General features: G+C 33.4%; 1 protein-coding gene across 9 annotated transcripts in view; it reads left to right on the top strand.

Moving 5' to 3' along the window:
* Positions 1-18,448, top strand: part of USP25 (ubiquitin specific peptidase 25) — a 111,602-nt gene that overhangs the window by 14,716 nt on the left and 78,438 nt on the right. For 3 of the 9 annotated variants that reach the window (XM_039855097.1, XM_039855100.1, XM_039855103.1), the window contains exons 2-4: positions 7,567-7,644; positions 10,736-10,880; positions 14,690-14,773. In XM_039855097.1, the coding sequence (XP_039711031.1) occupies positions 7,567-7,644; positions 10,736-10,880; positions 14,690-14,773 (307 nt within the window). Of the gene's footprint in view, positions 1-7,566; positions 7,645-10,735; positions 10,881-14,689; positions 14,774-18,448 lie in introns of those variants that run through there. The other 6 variants (XM_039855099.1, XM_039855102.1, XM_039855104.1 and 3 more) reach the window with 4 other exon arrangements.

The following is an 18,448-nucleotide window of genomic DNA, read 5'->3' as shown; positions in this document are numbered from 1 at the left end:
TTGTAGGACTTCTATTCAGCTAGACTTCAGGCAATTCTCAACGATGGGTGTTCTGTAGTTGTAATTTTGATGTGGTTATAAGAGGAGGCAAACACAGCATTACCTACTCCACCATCTTGACTGGAAATCTCAATTATGAAAATTTAAGAAAGTTAGAGATACATAAAGATTTAATCGGATAAAAGAGAAACATTAGGAATCAATCAGTTTATAGCGTCAAAACAAGTTAAATACATATTTAAACTGCAGAGATCATAATTCACGGATGTGATGTGATTCACAAAAGTTTTTTTTAACCAGATGTTTTTCAGAATACAGGCACTTCTTAATTTAAAAACGCACTATTCCAAAAGATTTTGCAAGTTGGATTTTTGTACCTCATACTGCATGTTCCCATCGAAACCATGTTTCATGGTGTTGAGTTCTTAGCTTTAGTACTATGTAATGATTTTTTTTTGCGGAATGGGGGGGATTCCATTTAGAGTTTCTATGTATGATGCATTTCTTTTGTCTGCTAGTTAATAGGGATGGCACATTCCATTAAGGACATGGACAGCATGCAGATGTTACATTGGTCGAAGGGTTTAGGTGGTAGATGGGGATATGAATTCTGAGCTGAGGAAGGATAGAAACAAACATTTATTGAGGATCACCTAAATCCATTGTTATTTGCTACCTATTTCCCATAAAGTATCTCATTTCTTTATTTTCTTTTTGTATTCTGGTGGTTTTAAAATTTTTTTTAATTGATTTTTTTGTGTTACACAAATGCTTCAAAATATTTGTTTTGCTCTGGAATTCTATAAAAAGATAAGAAAAGACTTTTTAAATTCAGACTTTTTGGCATTTCTAAGCCTAAGTGTAAATAGTAAAGAATAAAAAAGCATACTATCAAATATGCACTCATAGAGGTATGTGATTAATTTTAGTAATAAAGTGCCATTAACCCAAAAAGATTGATATAAGCCTTGACTCTATGGCATTCGAAAATACCAGATACCCCAAATATTCATGGGATTCCTGTATAGATTATTTGTAACTGGAGATTTCTATAATACTATATTATATATTCAACTTCAAACAGGATTGACAGGACTATATCTAGGAAATGAAGCTTTCTATGAAGTTCTAGGTAGAATGTAGGAGAGTATGAAAAGTTTACTTAGTAAGTGGGCCTGATTTATGTATGCTTCTTGTTCCCATATGCAGTTATTAGTTAATACCTCTTTCCTATGGATGATTTCAAGCCCTGTAATCTGACTTACTCCAGTTCACCTCTGCAAACTCTGCTATATTCATTTATTCAATCAGTGTTTACTTAGTGCCTATCACATGCGAACCACTATACTAGTTACCAGGAATACATTGATGAGTGAAACAGTCTGTGCTCTGTTTGGATTTAGTCTGGTCATTAACCATGGTATATTATTATAATCTGTGGTGCCAGGAAAACCTGTAACCTTAAGAGAAGGAAGCTGAATATACAAAAGCCTTTGAATTAGAAAGCAGAATGGTATTTTGTAGATCCTGAATGACAGAGGCTAGAGGAAGACAAAGTGAAGCTAGAGATAGCTGTGGCATGCAAAGGGCCCTTTAAGCCATGATAAGGAATGTGCTAGGAAAATTCAGAGAGGTCATAGAATATATGATGGGAATGAATGATCGTAGAATATATGATGGGAATGAATGATCACGTCATCCCCTTTTAATTGCAGATAAAAATAAGAACAAAATTCAGGAAATAAAGTTTTTTTTTTCGCTTTTGTTTGCTTATATAGCTGATTATAGGCCAGTTTCGAGTTTATGAAGAGCTACATGGATATGTTATGTACTTGAAATTATCTGGCAGTGAAGTTTGGGGATTTCTTGTTATAGTAAGAGATAACATGAACTAGGGCAGTTTAGTGTTATCAGGTAGATGCAGAGGTATTGACAAAAATAGATGTAAATGTGGTTACATACCTTAAAGGCAGTAGTCTGATTTTTTTTCATTGATAGGTAACTTTGAAATGCTTACTACTTAGTGCCTAGCAATAGCATGTGATTCGGAATTTTAAAAATGTGTTGGGATTTTCTATCAAATTGTTTTCTCCCACTATCTTTTCTTAGAAATTTTGAAAGCTTTTTTTAGAGGTCATTTTAAGAGTTGCCTTTTTTTCCTCCTGAAGATGGAAACCTTTGACTTTCTTTCCTTTGCACTAAACCAGTTTTTATTTATATTTGGAAATTCAGAGGAACCAATCACTGACTTATGAGTCACTCACCCCTTAACACAGAAAGCTTTCCTGCCCTGTAGTCAGTGGTGCTTCATTTTTCTTAAGACGTTATCTAAACATTTGACATCAACAGAGTAGTGAATTTGGGGGTTGAGTTTTCATTATTCACTGAATCTTTAATCTCCAAAATCAGATATAGAGAAAAGCAAATGTGAAAAGAACATGGGCTTTGGAATTTGAAAAACCTGTTTCCATTCCTGTCTCTGTGTTTATAATCTCTTGAAGACTCGTTAACCATCAAATGAGAGTAACTTTCTAGAGGGGATGTCTATGTGCATGTGTGCATGTTTTAAATGAGATTATATACTGGAAGCAATTAAGAGAGTCTGGCATACAGCAAGATCATAGTAAATGCTTATCCTCTTTCCTTAGCCTAAATCAGTGATCATTCCCTCCTCCCCCGCTTTTTTTTTTTGGTATCCTCAAAAGTTATACCAATGTTACATATATATACTATAGTCTTTTCTGAAACAGATTTAAAACAGACCGAATATTAGGTAGGGTTAATGGGGAAGGGAAGGAATTTCTGTGAAATCTTCTGATCCTTAATTTGCATTAAAATTCCTGTTGCTTCCTTCTCCCTGAAGTGCATGGTACTGTATTTTTGCAATATAATAGGCACTTGAGGATTATCATACAGTAAAAATAATATAGAAGAAGGAATCTGAAGGCCCGTATGTAGACTTGGCTTCTTTGCTTTTAATTTTTGTGGTGTTTGCAAGCCACTGACTCTCTTTGAACAGTGTAATTACCCTTCTTGGTCCAGTAGTGTGAACAGGCTGCACCCACCACCCCTTATACTTGAGTAAATTAGAAATCCGTATAAGGAAGTCCTCAGAGCTCAGAAAAAGAGCTCTCGAAATGGAAGTGGGTTGGATCCACCTTAGATCCAAAATTGCTAGTCAGGGAGGAGAGAAACATATGCAAGACATTTTTAGTTGAGGATCAGGGTGTGTTGTAGACCAGAAGTTTGGTAAATAGGAAGTTGCAAATCTTGAGAGAAATACCAGGGTCTTAGTACCAACAGAAATAGCAGAAACAAAAATGTATAATTGCAAGAAATAAAGGTGCAGATTTTCAAAGACAGAAAAAGCACAGATGTAAAGCGCCAATAACAAAGGGAAAAGTTTACAAATGAGGTAGTTTCTCTGCCATAAACTTAGAGTTTTTCTCATAGCTCACCTCTTTTGATCTCTTTCCCATTTCTTGCTAACTGAGCTAAGAAGATTCTTTCACTTTTTCTACTTCCAGTTAGCCTTCTTCCTAACCCTGATGCTTTTTCTCTGCATCATTTCGTTTTTAGTCAAAATTCATGAGATCACAAACCATGCTAGAGATATGCATGAATTATTTTTTCTAGGATATTTAGTTGACTTTATTTTGAAAGATAAACATAACACCAAATGATAACATTTTGAAGACATTACTTTTCTTCATAAAATACTCAGTATTCTTATTGCACTCTGCATCAGCCAACTTATCACCATAACAGCCACTCTGAAAGTTAGTGCCATACCAAAATATTATCGTTATGTTCACAGATTTGCAGGTTGGTTGGATGGTTCTTCTCCACAGGTGCCCCATTCTTCTGGGGCAACTGGGCTACACAGGTTATGTTCTTAGGAAGTTACAGAAGTTTGAGAGGGTAAGCCCAACCATGCAAGCACATTTCATGTCTGCTTGCATGCTGTCTGCTAATACGTCATTGGTCAAAGCATGTCACATGACCAAGCTCATCATCAATGCAGCAGGGAAATATAGCCTGTGTCTAGTGGGAGAAAGTGAATAATGGCCAAAGGTGTGGTTACAGAAATGTGAGAAGAATTGAGAGTCTAACATAGGCTCTATAATCTTTTCTAGGCTTTATATTCATGTATGTTTTACCTTGCAGTCATTAATATGTATATATATTATTTCTCATTCCACCACTTTAGCTTAATGTGGTTTTGTAAAGGTAACTTCTATATAGATTACATTATTCACTATTTAAAAATATACAGTTGTTTGCATGACTCAGACTGCTTCTGGGCCCAACTGTATCAAAATCATTTGAGATGCTTATTAATAATGCAGATCGTAGCTTTAACCCAAATTCCCCTGGAATCACAGTCTCAGGGGGTGGGGCCTGGAAATCTTTATTATTCGCAGACTCATCAAGTCGTTCTCTGCACACTGAAGTTGAGAATCTCTTCCTTAGTGGAAGGACATTTTCATTGTTTCCAGTTTTCCAGGATTATAAATAATAGCCAGCAACATTTGTACAAATGACTAATTGTGTGTGTGTTTGGCGGTATTTAATTGTCTTTCCATGATCCACAATTTATTAGTTTGCCGTTGAGGAAAATAATATTTGGTGTAAAGAATGAAGTTTGGAGTGTCGGTGATTATGAGATTACAAACAAGCTCATAAAATCTTTTTAAGTATTTTATGTTCACTAAAATAAGAGATATCTAAAGATAAGGAGAATTTCTGTAATATTTTTATATATCTTTAATTTGTAATGTTGGGTATACTGTAACTTAGTTATCGTTCTATTGCTAGTTATTGGTAATTTTTTTAAATGAAAGTAGAGAAGTTGACAAGTTTAACGAGAATTTTATTTTTCTCATAATTCAACTCTGTAAATTTGGCAATTTAATTCTTTGATTCAACAATTTCGATTCTTCCCGGCATTTTATAAACCTTGTTTATGTGCTTTATTATGTGTTTTATTGTAAGATAATTTTGGTTATCTTGGCTCTTATTATGAGTTTTATGGAAATGAAAATTCATTGATGGCATTGCAAATACTGCAAATGTCTGTCCAATATACGTTTTTTTCTTTTCCCTTACAAACAACCCTGATTTCATTTTCAGAGCAGCTTTTTGCCTCGCTGAAAAGTAATTTCCCAATATCCTTTGCAACTATGAATGGCCATGCGACTCTATTTTGATCAGTGAGGCTTTAAGTGGAAGATATTAGATGAGGTTTTTTAAACGAGGCACAATCATTTTGCAAACTTTTGTCATTTGTCCTTACCTTTATACTACCTATCACTTGGACAGGATGCTGGAGGAGGAGACATGGAAGTGATAGACATTTGATGACTGTCACATATAAGAATGTTTAGTGGAAAGACAGAAGGAGCTTAGATCTTTGATATCATGTGGAATGGTCCTTATCAGATCTGAACTGCCCACTTCCAGTCTACTTATATTAGGAAAAGAAGATACTGCAGTATGATGAAGCTACTATTTAGATGGGACTCTGTTGCATGTAGCTGACTATAATTTCTAACTTATACATGTTGTTTCTGTAAAAGATATTTATCTCAAACTTTCAAATTTATTTTTTTATTTTGAAATTTGTTAAGGACTCTTCATCTCTGGATGTGTATACATTATTCATATTTAAATTATCAAATATGTTTTGAAATGCACATTATACAATTCTAACATCAACAAATCTGTATTCAGAACATTTTAAAACTTTCTATTTTGAAGTAATTTCAAATTTAAAGTTGCAAGATTAGTGTAAAGAACTTTCATAAATTATTTTTTTCTGAACCGTTTGAGAGTGAGTTGCATGCCCCTTTGCCACTTAAATACTCCAGGTGTATTCCTAAGAAAAAAATATATTTTTATACAACTATAATGTAATTATCAAATTCAAGACTGTAATATTAATACAATATTGTTGCTAAGCAGTCCATATTCATATTTCTCCAATCATCCCAATAATATCCTGTATAGAGTTTAGTATCTGATCGCCCATATTGCATTTGGTTGCCCCGCCTTTTTGGTCTCCTTTAATCTGGAAACTTATCCTTTGTCTTTGATGATACAGACATTTTGAAGATGACAGAATAGTTATTTTGCAAAATGTCCCTCGGTTTGTATTTGTCTGATGGTTCCTCAAGATTAGATTCAGTTTTATGCAAATTATGGCAGGAATACCACAGGTGATATCGTCTTCTTGGTTCATCACACATCAGGAGGCATACACTGTCGTTTTATCCCACTTCTGGTAATACTAACTTTGATCACTTGGTTGAGGTCGTATCTGTCAGGTTTCTTCGTTACAGTTACTGTTACTCTTTCTCCCTTTATAATTTCTAGAAAGAGAGTTTGAAACTATGTAACTATCCTGTTCTTAACCAAACTTTGACCTAATAGTTTTATCATCCATTGACGATTCTTGACTGAATTATTACTGAGATGAATGTAAAACATTTTCAAGAAAGATTTCATCTGATCCTTTTATTCTAGGGACATCTTGATTTTCATATCATATCCACTGAGCTGTCTTTATTTCATGGGTCTTGGGAACTTGTTTTAAGAAATACAGCGGCGTAGGGAGGAATATGGCTCTTAACTAGAGAAGTTCAGGGAGGGATTTGATAAGAGGATCCTATCTACATCTTTTTCTCTCCAATAGAGTATAATAGCTTACTATATGGACCAGTGCAGTATTAACAGATTTGAAACAAATGGGGGCAAATGATCAATTCTGTTTAGGATCCTTTTTGACAGTTTGGAAAATGAGAAAATTCTTTTTTCCTTGAATAGATTGTAGGATCTCCATGATATAATAGACCTAGTGCATCTCCTGCCAAAAGCATGTGTTTTTTTCAAACATCTCAAGTACTTGGATGCTGGCTGACCCTAAGGACAGGGAGAGATTACCAAAGCTATGTTATTTTAGTCAGTGGTCCCATGTACTAGCCAGCAGTCCCCAACCTTTTGACACCAGAGACTGGTGCTCTTATGAGAACCTAATGCCTGATGATCTGAGGTGGACCTGAGGTGGTGATGCTAGCTCTGGGGCGTGGCTGCAAAAAGAGATGAAGCTTTGCTCGTTTGCCTGCCGCTCACCTTCTGCTGTGTGACCTAGTTCCTAACAGGCCACAGACCAGTACCAGTCCACGGCTTGGGGGTTGGGGACCCCTGCCCTAGTAGAAGTAGCCCAATGAATACCTATTTACCTTAGTTCTTTTTAGGCTTAGCCATCATGCAAATCACTCCTTTTCTTCTGGGGAGGCATAAATGAGGTGGTAAAGAATGGACCAGAAACTGTTAATTCAATAAAACTTCTTGGAGAGTACTATAAAAGCTCTCTTTTGGAAACAAGAGAATAAAATAAGAGCTCCCTAGAGCATGGTTCATTCTTCCTAAAAGAATGAAATTTGTTCAGTCTCTCTCAAGTTCTTTTTTTCTTTTTCACTCTAGTTTGCATTTTTTTAAACCCAAAGGTCATTTATATTTTCAGATTTTAGAGTGTAATGATTTTGGTTTTTCCCCCTCCTCTAGCACCAGCAGACGTTTTTGAATCAGCTGAGAGAAATTACTGGGATAAATGATGCCCAGATACTACAGCAAGCCTTGAAGGTATGACCTCTGTTTTATGACATAGTTTGTGTTACACCCTCATTTCTACTGCTTACCATATTAAAAAATTTAGTTTTTTAGTTATACCATGTGGTAGTAGTAGAGATATAAGAAAGAACTTTTATAAAGTAAGAGCCTTACTTAACATACTGCAACATTGAGCATGTTAGCTTTCAGCAACCTAATTTTCCAAGATACTTTGGAGCAACATAATCTCTCTATGTATGAAACCCTTTTCATGCAAAATGGAGGAGTGTAAATACAACTGTTGTTGGCTGGTTTTACTAAAGAGCCATGTTTTTAGAGTTTCAGTAAGGAGTGGAGAGAGGAGTGGGATAAAGAGGAGGTAGAAGAGAAGGAAGAAGTAGAGAATTAATAGACGACCAAAAGCTTACATTTTTTCTTTCCATGAAGGAGAAATATAAATGGCTAACATTCAACTTATTGCACTTTTAGAATATTCAACATCAAACTGTTTAGTATATGCAACAAATAAAATGCATCATTTTGGTTGTATTTTATTAAGTACCCTCATTTTCACAAAGAGGTACCCAGATAAGTCAGGTCACGTGGATGTGCACATTGAAAAGGATCAAATAAGTGAAAGATGTTCAAGAACTAGAACTCCATTTTAAGCTTATTTATATATTGCTACTAAAGGCTTATAGCAATATAGCATTTGTGCCACTATAGACCTACACACAGCTTCAATCCTGTGGCACCTGCTGCATGAGGCAAAATTAATTATGCAATTTTTGATTCTGAGCCCAAAGTTCTTCACTTGTTTCTAGAAATAATTTATTTCTTAGATAAGTTAATAACTAGCACTTACTAAGCTCTTATAGTACCAGCTCTATTCTAAATACTTTTATGTGGCTAACTCATCCTCTTAATAACTCCCTGAGGTAAGTATTATTTTATCCTTTTTCAAAAGATAAGGGAACATAGGTTGAAGTGACTTGCTCAGGATCACAGCTAGTATGTGGGAAGAGCTTGGAATAGAAACCAAGCAGCCTGATTCCAGGATGACACGCTTAATTTCTGCTTTTGCTAGCTTTGCTTTAGCCTTTCTTCCCATTAGAAAAATGATGAAACAATACTGTTCAGAGCATTACTGCAGAGTTTACGAAGCCAATGTAAATATTTAGAACGGACGCAAAGTATCGTACATCAACTTTTATGACTATTGACATTTAGATGATTGCCAGTTTTTCTTTATTTTGATAAATATGACTAAATCACCCCATGTGTATTTTCAGAAAGTGTCTTTCCCATTCTATGTCACTGAGTATGAGGCTATACCCATTATGTTGTCAGGGCAAATTTAAGGAATTCATTTTTTTAAATTTTTTTTTTTTAATGAGAAACATGTAGAATATGTTTAAATAAGAATAAAGAATTAATCTAATTAATTATTTCCCACATTTTCTTTGAGATAAGTTGTATTACTATAGTGTGTGTGTGTGTGTGTGTGTGTGTTTAAACTTTTGTTACAGTTACCAGTAGCTGGGGTCGGGGTGGAGGGACACAGTGTGCTTAAACCTTAACTGTTGCCCAATATGAATTTGTGAGATGTTTAATGAGTAGACTCTGTCAGTTATATACTGACAAGAAGTCTGCATCTTGGAGCTACATGATATTGACTTTAGCACTTTTATTTCTAGTCTTTCAAAGTAAGTGACCTTCAGTTTGTGTAAATCCTGTTGCATTCAGTTTATTATTATATGAGGTAGCATGTGAAAAGCACTTAGTGCATTTCCTGGCACATAGTAAGTGCTGAATAATGTTAACCCTTGTTATTGTAAATTCTTTCACAACTGAATTTCTTATCACACTGTAGAATACGATATACCCATATTTTGGATAAATTATTTAAGAATCCTGTAATAATTGTGACAGATAAGAAAATTTAAAGCAGTGGTGCTTTTCAAACTACTCTCTTACTTTTCTCTGTCCTCACCCACTAATAGAATTGGAGTTAGGGTGGGTTGGAGACTTTATTCTTCCAGTTGTTCAGGACTCATATCTTGGTATCATCCTGATCTTTCTTCTTCTGTCACTCCCTCACATTTAATATGATAGCACATAATATTGGACTCTGTTTATGCCCTTTCTCTTCTATAGTCTATTCTCAACACACAGCCAGAATCATCCTTTTTAAATGTAAATCATACCATGTCATTTCCATCCAAAACCTTCCAATGGCTTCCTATTACACTTTGCATGTATACTAAAGTTCTTATGGCCTACACAGTCATAAGTGTTCTTCTGTTACAAAGATAACTTCATTATTCACACCTGGATTTCCTAATGTTTCAATTAGCTGTCATAGAGCTAGTGTTACATTTATTGTTAAGTGTATAGAGAATATAGAGATATAATTGGACAAGTCTCATTTCATTGTTTCAGAAATTTTTAAGTTTTCTAACATCTCCTTTCCTCTAAATTAACTTTAGAATAAAGTTGTGTCCAGATATACTTTTAATGAGAACTACATAAAATTTATATAGTATTTATAATTCGGATAGGATTGTCATCTTGTCAGTATTGAGTATTTCTGTCTGGGGATTCTCTGTGTCTTTTCATACTATCAAACTTCAGAACATTTTATCATTTTCTTCCTATATGCCTTTGACATTTGCTTAAGTTAGTCTGTAGGTATGTATTCCACATCCATATTAAAGGGAATATCTTTTAGTGTCTTTACTTGCGTAAGTACTATTATATTCATTTTTACCCTTTTATATGGCAAGTTCCAGAAAACATTTTTTGTTTGTTCATTTATTTAGAAGTATAATTTGTGATTGACTTTTATTAAGCAGATATGAAAGTAATGGAAAACTAAGAAGTTAAATATAGAATTGATTTTTACATTCTATTAGTAATTTTAATAGAAAAAGGAATTACTATTGACATATATTCTTTGTTCACAATAAATTTACATTGTAAAATTAGAATCACAAGGGATAGTTTAAAACTGAAAATGATTTTTGCTTTTAAGTGTAGTTGTTACAAAGAAAATTACATAAATCATGTGAGAATGTATAGAAATATTTAAAAATATTTTATGTTCTGTTCTTGATATTTGAAGGATAGTAATGGAAACTTGGAATTAGCAGTGGCTTTCCTTACCGCGAAGAACGCCAAGACCCCTCAGCAGGAAGAGACAACATACTACCAAACTGCGCTTCCTGGCAACGACAGATACATCAGTGTGGGCAGCCAAGCAGACACAAGTAAGTTTACTTCTCTTTCTTAATATTTTAGTAAGAACATGATAAAAATTTTCCTTGAGAACATGTTTATTTTGTTTAAGCAGAGGTGAAGGACAATAAAAGAACTGCTTTAAACTTGGTTCTTTTTAGTGTAGTTGAAAGGAGCACATGTTTTTATTAGCCATGTTATATTTTTTTGCCAGTTTAGAAGTAAAAGCTTATATTTAAGTTATATATCCTTTCATAAAGCATTTCATATAGTATTTGTTGTTTTGAAATAGGGAATAGCTATAGGTGTTACTCATTACAGATTAAAGAAATAAAAATTTCTAGAATTTTAAATGGGCACAGTTATTTGTTTTATGGATTTTAAATGTTGGTAGAGGCCTTAATATTACTTTTTAAGGTAAAATATTCTAATTACTGACAGGTTTATCATTTAATACAACTTCCTTTCCCTCAATCCCCACCCCTTCCCCAAATAAAGATTTTGAAAAAAGTTTTATTACCATGTAACAAAATAAATAAACACACATATGCACACACATATACATACATATAGATGGAAAAATTTACATGGGATTTTAATTTTTGTTCATAATATGAGCACTTTATCCTTATATAGCACTAAGTTTTTAAAAGTATGGTCAATTACTTTCATATTTCATTATGATATAATAAAGACTATAAAATGTAGGTGTTTTTATGCATTCCAGATTTGAGAAGTTTGATTACTAACTTGTATTTGAAGAGAATATTTGATTTTGTTTATAGACTTTCTCAAAATTAGGAAACAATCAGGAAGAACCCATTTACATAGATGTTTACAGCTAGTGATTGGCATTAAAACACTGATTAATGTTTAAAACACTGATTAAATAAAATATTTTCATTTCAAATTTTCAGGGTAATCTTAATATTTTTGCTTCACAAATGACCTTATGTCAGCCAATGCTGGAATACTTCTTTCTCACATAGATAATAGGTAATGGGAGAAGTTTTATATGTGTGAGACGGACCAATTGCAAACTGTGCTTTGGCCCCTGTCTCTATCTCTAACTTCATTTTCTACTGTTTTCATCCTCTTACTTTACACTGCGATAAAACGGCAGGGCTTGAAGTTCTCATCCACCCAATGCTATTTCATTTTTTTTTGTCTGTACACTTCCTGTTCCTTCTCTTTGGAATCCCCTCTAACCTTCACCTCCAGCCTAATTTCTTCTGGTTTAAGATTTAGCTCAGGATTTTCTGGCTCTGGAATGTTACCTCTGTCTCTAGGTTGGATGCTTCTCTAGCACCCACAGCATACTTTTGTCTTAGCGAGTACTGTGTTATTCTGAAATTATTTGCTTGTGCCTTTCTTGCTTACCAAACAGGAAACTTAATGAGACAAGAGACCATTGATGTTCCTACAATCAGGCTAGAATGTCATAGTTTCTCAACAAGTTTGTCAAATTATTTTTGATAATATATATTTAAAAAGCTGTTGCAAAACCAATGAAAGGGAACGAGCTTGTTGCAAGAAAAAGAAAAATGAAGTGGTAAAAACGTGGAAAAAGAGAAGTGGTATAAATGGAGGAGGAATTAGTATATGAGAATAACATCTCATATCTTTTAAGGTTCTGAGACTTGGGGAAAATGAAACTAGTTAGGTGGAAGAAAGGAAAAATAGAATGATTTTGATTGAAGGCAGCTGGTGAAAGTGAAGGAAATAGGAAGTTGATTAAACACGGTTCAGTGTTTTAGCTGAAAAGATGAAAAGATTTTAGAATGATAGCTGTAAATTCTTAATATAGATGATAGGCTTTGTGATATGCGGTGGAGAATTAGGATTTTAAGACTGTTGTGAACAAAAGAAAATGTCTTATTTGCCTTGTGAAAGTCAGAAAATACTGTTTAAGCCAGGTGTTAACACCTGTTCAAGATTTTTGACGATAGTGAACAGAGAGATTTAAATAGGTGCTCTGAGGGAGAAGGCAACCTGATTTCAGAAGATGTGTCCCATTTGCTCATAATTACATTTTTTTTTGCATGTATGCATGTGCTGCTCTTGAAAAATATCCACTAAGTAATTTTATATTTCACTTGAAAGAAATGGTAGAGAAATGGGGTTTCTGGTTTTATCTAAACTGATTGTCTATTGTATTAAGCAAATTGCTTGCTGTTGTGGTTTCTTTATCAATAAAATGTGCTATCCTTCTAACCATATGCTAATTCATATGTAATAATTCAATAATTTGGATAGTGTATCCATAAAGTTGGTTTGAGATTAGTGAGAAAAAAACTGTTGTTGAAATATAATGTGATGATTGTATTATTAATAATATTAGTATCAAACTGAGAAAAATAGCTAATGAGGTAACAGTAATTCTTTTCCATTTAACAAATTTGTACCATATTTTCTAAAGTTCTAACTATGGCTGCCTTTTAGAAATAGTCTTGATTCAGCATTTAAATTCCATAGTGTCATAATAATGTTACATGGTTTAAAACCGAGAAAGCGAGATGTCATGCGTTCAGCATATTCTTTAAATAACTATGCTATTATTGCTGAGAAAAATAAAATTTTTTGTGCATATTTTTAATTCTTGGAAAGAGTGGCAAAACTTTTGGGAAGGAAATCATTACAAATAACTATGTATTTAAACACAGGCCTCTATTGAAAAAATTGTGTACGTGCTGAAGGAGTGTGTAGTACGGGAGTAATCAGAGTATGGGGAGGTTTTCTAGATATAAAAACCCTTTATGAGCATTTTTTAAATTTTATGTGAAATATATTGTTATTTGAAAGTTGACCAAAGTTTAACTTATTTCACTTATTTCTTTCCAATATGGCAGGTTTATATTTTTTAATTCTTTTTTTTTTTTTTTTTTTTAAGTATAAGTCTGTTATTACCAGGGCTAATGCATAAACAGAGCCTTGCTAACTTTAAGTGTGTTTATCTATAGCAGTGCTGACAAAACATCTTATATTTTGAAATAAAAGTCTCTAATGCAAAATGCATATGATTCCTTATTGATATAATCTGAAATATAGCTGTTTATAACTGAGGGTATCTTTTAGAAGGAATAAAATACATTTTTTTTTTTAATGACTAGAAAAATTTATCTTTTAAACTAACATTCCGTAGAAGTCACATTTGGAACTGGTGGGGAAATTTTCATGTGTGTGTACCAGGGTATATCAGTGGGTAAAGTAAGTCATTCTACTTGATTTGAAGAACACATATTTGTGAACCTTCATTTAATATTGAAGAAGTCATTACATTTTCAGTAATTAGTAGGACAATGATTGGCCTTTTTAGTGCATTTTTACTTTTCAAAGGTTTTTGAGAGAAAAATGAAACATTTCAAGAAAAGCTTGTACTTTGCATAGCAAGGAATTAAGAAGTAGAGTACCTGGAGTCTTTATCTTGCTTTGGTAACTTTCCATAGTATAATCTAATACTCAGTTAAATTCTGGGAAAAGGTCAAAATCATTTTTAGTATTATTAGCAAAAATTTTTGGCACCTTTTCTTCATTACTTGGGTCTCTTGTCCATATCGTGGATTATCAAATGAATGCCTTCTACCTCCAGCTTAAATTGGAAATAAAATTGTATTGGCGTTTTGCAGTAAAAAAGTATTAATGCAGAGGAGACTAGGAAATAATGCAGGATATTCAGAGATCATAAGAGTACTTAATAGTCAGAGGAGAGATTCTGTGCAATTTTTGTGTCATGGCAAAGTCTCATAGTCATGACCATACAAAGCTTTTGCCCAGTTTGAAATCAAATAGTAATATTCTTTCTTTCGTGACCATTAAATTCTTCTGAACTTTTTTAAAACAGGAAAAAAACAGTATATGCCCGCCAGAACAAGATGTGCCACAATTGAGCAATCAAAGTATGGATCAAAAGATAAAAGGGATTTAGGTAGGTAATTTTAACACAGAAAGTAATGCCACATATTGGCTTAAGTTTTAGAGAAATTGGTATAACACATTGGAATGAGTGTTAAGTGGTCGACTCCACAAATTTAGCATTAGTGTATTTTTTCCCCTCAAAATGAACTTGAATTATCTTGTAAGGATTGCCTAGAAAGTGAGAAAAATATTGAAGTTCTTTCCTAGAACTCTGGTTTTTGTTATAGTCATTAGTCAGCTTAAAAGTGATTTAAAGCACAAATAATAAATAGATCTAAATCTAGTGCTATCATTCCTACTGAGGGTAAATAACAGGTTAAGTAGTATAGGATTTTATTAATTGAACACTGATATCTTTTCCATTCCTCAAATGTATTAAACAAGTGACTGCAGATAGGAAAAAAAAAAAAAAATGAATGCCATGAAAGTAAATCATTTTTCCCATAGAGATTTCTAATATATTAAATTATTTTGAAGATTCACCAAAAGTCCAGATTAAGCTTAAAAATGAGATGTTACAGTGGTGTGAAGTCACTTGTAACCGATTGGATTGAATTAGGTTTACATCCTATTGGACATGTACTATAAAAATGACTTGTATAACTTTATGAATTTTCTTTCATTTTAGGGCAGAACGATAGCCCTGGTCTTTGAACTCTTCGTTGACTAATACAGAATGTTAACTTTATTTTTTTTCACAATCCAAGTTGGAAAACAGTAAAATTGATGACAAAATTCAGGACTTGCTCCTTTACTATTTACTTTCCTTACCTACCAATGCCGCCATTATAATTTTAGCATCTATTAAAAAAAGAACAAGACCATTTAGAGCTGAGCTGTTCAACAGAGTTGCCGATAGCAATTGTAAATGTAAATTAATACTAAATAATATTAAAATTCAGTTCTCTCTCTCTCTCTTGCACTAGACACATTTTAAGTGCTCAATACTAGTCACATGTGACTAATGGCTACTGTATTAGACAGTACAGATAAAAGTACATTTCTGTTATCACGGAAAGTTCTATTGGACATCACTGTTTTAGAGATCTCAGTTCAACAGTGAGAAGATTGGAAAAGTAGGAACATCTTAAAAGCTGAGGGCAGAGTAGAATAGGAGAATGTTTATGTCTTCTTGCTTTTAAATATCCTTTTAACATAACTTATTATGCTATTTGTTCTTTCACTTACTAGAAAAAAATTTTAGATGGATAAAGCATGTTTTCAAGTCTTCTAATTAGTTCACTGTGAAGATGCCTTACTAAATTTTATCTCTTCTACAGTTTAGATATTAACTTTAATTTGCTTAACTTTTCTTTGTTTATTGCCTACTACGTATCAAATACTTTCTTTAGGCCATTAAAAAACACAGAGAGTTTCAGTTTACATAGGTGGAAGACAGTAAAATAAATAATGTCAGGTAGTGATAAGTTTATGAAGAACGTTAGAACGGGGTAAAGGGACAGAGGGTATTTGTCCCAAGGCAGGATTGTATTTGACCGACATGTTGATAGTGAGGACATAACCATGGTTGAATCAGAGAGTGAGGGTAAGAATGGCAATATTCTCATTTCTGGTCCCCTGCTAACCATCTCTGTGTTTATATTTGCCTCTCTCTTAAGAGCACCCACATTGCTTCTGGCAACCTAGTGTTCTTTTTCTTTTCTACAGCTCTTCCTAATTTCCCAAAACAATTAGTTTGCAGTTCTATCAGTTTTTTAATGCATATTTTTTCCTTTAGTTGCTCCTACCCTGGTATATATTCTTATTACAACTCTTCTCAGACTCTTGTTCAACTACTTTAACTACTGACAGTGTTCTTTCTACTTTTGTCACTACCCTGTCTAGAAATCTTTGCTAGTGGTAAATATAAATTTGGCTTACTTAAAAAAATTATTTCCCTTATGTTTAGCCCTATATAGATAAGGAAAACAATAGAAAAACTTTTTTTCCTTCTAAAATCAAAATCTTTGCATATATTGCAGTTCAACTGGATTATGAACTAAATTAGGTTTTGTAAATTGATTTCAATACCTCATTTTTATTGAAAATACTGTTTTCATGGGAAAATCAATTATGAATTATAAACAATTGTATACATTTGAAGTCTGATAATTGTTAAGCTGATGTCTGCCTATATTTTGGAGTTAGCAGACAAGTATTTGGTAATATTTAAGTTTTACTCAAATGGTGATTATTTAGAAGGTGAAAGACTTAGGGTGCAGTTATGTTTGGGTATATGTACATTTCTGATTTTACAGGAAAAAATCTTTTAATTTGGGCAGTCTTGAAAATGTTAGAGACTACTGTTTACAGGCTTTTGTAACGTGATTTTTCTACAGTGTTATTCAAAACTAACATGCTTGTGCTTTTGAGTTGGTTCACACTAATACAAGAGGGAGGGTTGGTCAAAACAGAGTTTAGCATTTTTCCAAGGTCTTCTCTCTTGGCACAAATACAAAAATATTCATAATACTTTGGTACTTGGATGGAATTGTTATATAGGCTAAATTTTTATAATTGACTTTTGCTAATTAGAAGTAGTTTAAAGCCAAGCTTATTCTCTGTTCTCTTTTGAGCATAAGCAAATACGAAAATCAGAGGGCTAATTTTCATTATGAAATTGATAGTTCATTACATGTTTTATAGCAGTTGTTCTGCTAACTCCAGAAAAAGAAGAAATTCAGGTTTAACCATTCTATTGAACTAATATTTTATTTTCTTAATGTCTTGTCTTATAATCATATGTATTCAGTATGCGAGTAGGTTATAATAGTCTTCTTTCAGGATTGCCATATTGTTCTAAAGTATCCTATGTAAAGAAGCAACTTTATGGGGGTAATAGGAACATCATGGAGAAAATTATTGTAACTATAGTGAAACTATAGATAATAAACAAACGTTCTTCATTACTTGAAGAAGTCTCAGCTTTTCAGTTAAGGACCAGAAGTTTCTGGTCAGCTAACCTTTCTAGCAGTAAAGACGACTATTGCTTGTTTCTTCCTCTGCTCGTATTCAACAATACTTCTGACACCAGATGTGTTTTTTCCTGGACAATTCAACACTAGCTGGGTATCCTTCAATTCAATTCAATTCAATTCAGTTCAGTTCAGTTCAGTTCAGTTCAGTTCATCTATCAACCTAGATAAGATCCCACAAGTTAAGGGCTGAGTCCCACAAGACTGTCCCCATTTTAGATGCCATTCACAAGTAATGAGTCCCCAGGTTACTGTACAAATTGGGTTCTCATGACTCCTCAAGTTTGATAATTTACTGTAATGGTTCACAGAACTCAGGAAAACACTTAATGTTTACAGTTTTATTATGTAATAAAGGACATGATAAAGGATACAGATGAATAGCCAGGTGAAGAGGTACATAAGGAAGGGTCCCAAGTGCAGAAGTATCTGTCTTGTGGAGTTCGGGTGCACCACCCTCCCAGCATGTGGATATGCTCCTAGCATCTTTATCACTTACCTTCCTCCTTGAATGGATTGTTTACCCATGCATGATTTTATAACATCGTGCATTGGTAATTTGGAAGATTCTCTTCCAAGTGTTGGAAGAATATCTGCATTATAAAACACATTGAAATTGTTACTATCACTTGATTTCATCAGAAAAGCCTTTAAGTCTTGGGACAATATCAAACTCATCGTGGCGAAAACAAGTTTAATGATGTTCTTAT

This window comes from Pteropus medius, unplaced genomic scaffold, assembly GCF_902729225.1.
Source record: "Pteropus medius unplaced genomic scaffold, Ma_sr-lr_union100, whole genome shotgun sequence".
Lineage (NCBI taxonomy): Eukaryota > Metazoa > Chordata > Mammalia > Chiroptera > Pteropodidae > Pteropus > Pteropus medius.
The sequence above is the reverse complement of the archived record's forward strand: the minus strand, read 5'-3'. Positions and strand labels throughout refer to the sequence as shown.